Source organism: Gadus chalcogrammus, unplaced genomic scaffold (genome assembly GCF_026213295.1).
Source record: "Gadus chalcogrammus isolate NIFS_2021 unplaced genomic scaffold, NIFS_Gcha_1.0 GACHA132, whole genome shotgun sequence".
Lineage (NCBI taxonomy): Eukaryota > Metazoa > Chordata > Actinopteri > Gadiformes > Gadidae > Gadus > Gadus chalcogrammus.
The window spans coordinates 1402-5986 of NW_026613567.1; the positions used below are offsets into that span (position 1 = coordinate 1402).

Consider the following 4585-nt stretch of genomic DNA (forward strand, 5'->3'; position numbering starts at 1 on the left):
GTACAGAAACAATAATTTGATCCATAATGAATGAAAGAAATGAATGAATGAATGAATGACTACGTTATTCCAGACTCAGAGTTCCACATCTGAATGTAATGCATTACACTGCTTGGGCGTGATCGTTTGCGTGATCTTTTGAATAAACGTAGCGTTGCAAAACGTGGGATGGACGGCATTAGTCAGCGCGATGAAGCCATTCATAGCTATTATTTCTTTAGAACAACATGATCAGGGAAGCGCGAACGCAGTCCCCCACTACCAGAAATTATGCAATCGAGATTCCCACATTTGGGGAATTCGCACGGGTCAGCAACAGCCTCAGTGCAATGGCTGAGCCTCGCTATGGGTGAACCACCTTCTTGATCGTGGTATCTCCCTTGCCAGGTAAGTATGAGTTGTACACGTTCAGGTGGGCTGAACGATGCCCACGCTTGTTCCCGTGGAGAACGGTTGCAAAGCATTCGGAGATGTCTAGACTTTAATAAACACTGTAGACCACCGGTCACACGATGACAGGCGAATCTGAAATCAGCGTGATGGAAGCATAACGAAAGGAAACCTGGAGATCCGAGTTATCGACCCGCCACAGAAAGAATCCTTTTTCTTTCTTAAACAACAGAATATCGTTGGAATAATTGTAAACAGTGCGTTTATGAATTGTAAATGACACTTTATTGTCTACAGGCGGACGGGTGTACTCTCAGGTAGTGATGTTATTGTAACCAGGTGTAAGAAACACTGTTAATTTAGTACCGTAAAAGAAGAAAGACTTTGCTTTGATTATCTTATTTGTTTTGAATGCACCGCTCAACTCGCACGTACTCCCACGTGGGGTACCTAGTTCTCAGCAGCCAATCAGAAGCTACGCAGGCCACGCTCAGCCTGTCGGCTCGGAGAGGAAGTGCAGTCGCGTTGCTCTTCCGGTCTTTCGGATCTCGGCCCGGGAAGCGAGGGCAGCTGTGCGTTAAGGAGAAGAGGAAAACCAGAGAAAGAACCCAGAGTAAAACCTGTGAAAAAGGAAAAAGAGTCGGAGCACTTACCCAGTGGAGGTCCGGAGCCAAGTGGCTGAACGAAGGAGAGATACGTCGGTAAGACGTGTTAATTATCCGATGAAAAGATAGCTTGACGCTTATCGTCGGCGGCCATGCTAATGCTAGCTCTGTGCTTAGCAGGCTAACTGCTTGCCTGTCCTCCGGAGAGCTGCTACGAGGTTCGGCATTGGCATGCTCCACCTTGATACACAGAGCAACGGTGAGAAATTTGCTCTTCAGCTGCTCTGGTGCGATTTTCCTGTTGTTTTCCGTGTGCTGAAAGAAAGCAGTGGTGATATTAGGGAAAAAATAGTAATTTGATATGTTGTGAATGTGATGAATATAAAACAAGTTTATTTTGTATTGTGCAATTTATTGAAGACATTTATGTTATTCCAACTGAGTTTAAAGCAATTAGAGGGTAATTTTGGTGCAGATCTCGGACATGAATAGGCCTATAGTGTAAGAGTGAACTAAGCACAATTCTTTAATACCTCTGATTCTACCTCAAAATGTGTACTGTTATGTTATTTGCACATGGTTCAGATGTTTTAATTAATAGTTTTGTATGTTAATGGTTACTTGCCATAAGTATTAAAACTGTTCACATGAACAGGTAAATGTGTGAGCACTTTAATATTTAGTTCTCATGAATGATACACTAAAGATTGAACGTTGTACAACAAAGATAGATATTTGAGAATTGAATAGAGATGAAGATTTGTCAGAATAAGATGTAATTGTGTGCATCTTTCGACATCTGATATCCCTAATGATGCATCTGAGAATGGATAGTGTTGAATGTATTGTGTGACCCTGTCTACAGGTCAGGTTTTTTAGAGGACTGAGAGTCTGAGTTTCAGGACAACTTCCTGCTGTGAAAGATGGCGAGCCAACTACCCTGATTGAAGATTAGCACCGAGGAGATATTCACGTACACACTCATTCACACAAGTAATACACTCACATTACACTACAAGAAACCTTGGAATCGGGTGAACTTTCAACAACTCCGTTTATTTTAAGGGCCCCACCAGACATTTTTGTTTTAAGTGTGCACACTACTTTTTTATTTTCATTACTGTTTGGTATAATATTTTGCATTTTGTACGAACCAGACAAATTACTTTGTTCACTGTAAAATATAAGAGTGGCTACTCAATTGTTACTCTTGTGTCTGCCTCATTGTTGTTGCTCAGTACAGTGGCTCCTCTCGAATTTGGTCTCTTCTGATTCTGGTCCTGGTCTTATTGTTAGTCCAACTTATATTATACTGTAATTCACTTTTACACTCCTAAAATTGGTTACAGAAGTGGCGAGCCAGCCAGGAGCCATTTGATTTGAGCATCAATATTGAAGTAATGTCCAGTATGGATTTCATACAAAAGTCTGGTGTCAAAATTCCAAATGCAGTTACTGTCAGTGGAATTACTCAGGTAGCTGAACAAGATGAACAAGTGATTGACTTTCTAAAACAGTATGGTAAAATTGAGAGAATCCTTTTGGTTGATGATTCACAGTCCGAGTTCTTTCAAAACCTGATCGTTGAATATGCTAGCGGTTCAGCCTTAGAAGGTTTAGAACCTCGCTTACCGTACATGTGCATAGCACGAGATGACCCCACTGTTGTCTATGAAGTAAAAACACTCAGTAGCGTGTACGCTACCAAGGTTGGAAGTAATGTTACCAAGACATACTTAGCTGAGCTCAAGCAACTAGCTAAGATGAGTGGCAAAGACTATTGCGTGGTGTTGAAGGAAATGATGTCTCAGATCGGGGAAGATGTTGAAACTATGCAGCCCACAACTGAAGAATCCTCCCCCACACATGTTGAGACCACTGTCGTATCCCCACCCACTCATCAAGAGCAACGGTCTTACACCTCATTTCCAGATGCCACACCAAGCAGCAACGGTGCCACTGACCATGTTCCCCTCACCAATGGAAAGAGAGCACCGTCCCTATCAGTAAGTGACTTGAACCCACCGGACATCCAGAGGGTCGTGGTCGAGCATATTGTGCGGAGGCAAGACGTTGTCCCACACATCCAATCCCAAGTGAGACTCCGCTCCTTCTCCGGCAATACTCCCAGACCTAATCATGAAACTGATTATGACACATGGCGCATACACATTGAGTTGCTCCAGAATGATCCTAGCATGTCTCCTCTGCAAATATCCAGAAAAATCCATGAAAGCTTGCTCCCACCAGCAGCTGATGTAGTTAAAAGCTTACGGCCTGAGTCACCGCCTGCAGCCTACCTACAGCTCCTAGACTCAGCCTTCGGTACTGTGGAAGATGGAGAGGAGCTCTTTGCTCAATTCCTGAACACCCTCCAAGACCCAGGTGAGAAATCATCCACTTACCTTCATCGGCTCCAGTTAGCCTTGAACAGAGCAACAAAAAGGGGGGGAGTTACACATGAAGAAGTAGACAAACATCTTACTAAGCAGTTCTGCAGGGGGTGTTGGGATAACACCTTGCTCAGCGCCCTGCAACTGGAGCAAAAGAAGAGCAGCCCACCCTCATTCTCAGACCTCTTGCTAATGATTCGCTCCGAAGAAGATCGACAGCAAGCAAAATCCTGTCGGATGAAAAAACATATTGGCATCACAAAGCAAAGAGCTCAGGTGCAGTTCCATGGCGCCTATGTTTGTGAACCAGAGGAGAAAGATGAGAGCAGTATCAGTGCTATTGAGGATCTGAGGAAGCAAGTGGCAAGTCTGCAAAGCCAACTAACTACATACATGTCACAGAAAAACACCAAAGGAGATAGCAGCAAGGGATCTGCAGGGAAGCAACAGAGCAGGATGTCAAAGCCAAATGATACAGACATGCAAAGACAAATCAAAAAGAAACAGACATACAAACCCAGGCCCTGGTACTGTTTTAACTGCGGCGAAGATGGGCACATTGCCCCCTGCTGCACCGACCCCGCAAACCCCGACCTAGTGGCAGAAAAGAAGAGGCAGTTGGAAAAAAAACAGCGCCAGTGGGAAGCTCAAAATGATTCAAACTTACCTTTAAACGACTAACAGTTCCTGTTGTGGGACAAACAGGGGCTGAGGAGAGTCAACAACGTCCCTCAGACGTAAACAAGGAAGACAAAACCCCGACTGAGATCAACAAAGACATTACACATACAGAGAACATTAAAGCTCAAACATGTTCCAGCTTACATCATCCAACGCAGGACCAACCGTTTAGACTCCCCAAACGGCTGGTTGGCATCAAGAGCACAGCCCAAGTGACTGTGAGAGGTGAAGAGGTCAACTGCCTTCTTGATTCAGGCTCACAAGTTACCACTGTACCTGAGTCATTTTACAAGCAGCACCTTTCAGAGCAGAAGATTAAGCCGATTCATGACCTCTTAGAAGTGGAAGGTGCAAATGGCCAGCTAGTGCCTTACTTTGGCTATATAGAAATGACCATAACCTTTCCAAAAGACTTTGTAGGTGTCCCAATAGATGTAAATACACTTGCCTTAGTTGTTCCTGACACTTCACAGTCCCTCATGCTCATAGGTACTAACACTCTAGATGTACTGTTTG

The 4585-nt window shown here is 44.0% G+C and overlaps 1 protein-coding gene and 1 non-coding gene across 3 annotated transcripts; one reads left to right on the forward strand and one right to left on the reverse strand.

Annotated features, from left to right (window-relative positions):
* Positions 1–231: 231 nt before the first annotated feature.
* On the reverse strand, positions 232–395 carry LOC130378981 (U1 spliceosomal RNA). The gene has a single exon (XR_008895045.1). It is a non-coding gene; the product is annotated as a U1 spliceosomal RNA (small nuclear RNA).
* A 540-nt stretch (positions 396–935) lies between these two features.
* Positions 936–4085, forward strand: LOC130378978 (paraneoplastic antigen Ma3 homolog). Of its 2 annotated transcripts, none has more exons than XM_056585565.1 (3): positions 936–1091; positions 1173–1254; positions 1861–4085. In XM_056585565.1, the coding sequence occupies exon 3, from the start codon at positions 2396–2398 to the stop codon at positions 4067–4069; it is 1674 nt and encodes a 557-aa protein (XP_056441540.1). In that variant the 5' UTR covers positions 936–1091; positions 1173–1254; positions 1861–2395; the 3' UTR covers positions 4070–4085. The 2 variants fall into 2 exon arrangements, with proteins under 2 accessions (XP_056441540.1, XP_056441539.1); XM_056585564.1 differs by having other exon boundaries at positions 1176–1254.
* The last annotated feature ends 500 nt before the right edge of the window (positions 4086–4585 follow it).

Excerpts from the sequence above, each read along its gene's own strand:
- LOC130378978 (XM_056585565.1), top strand. The coding sequence starts at position 2,396 with ATGTCCAGTATGGATTTCATACAAAAGTCTGGTGTCAAAATTCCAAAT.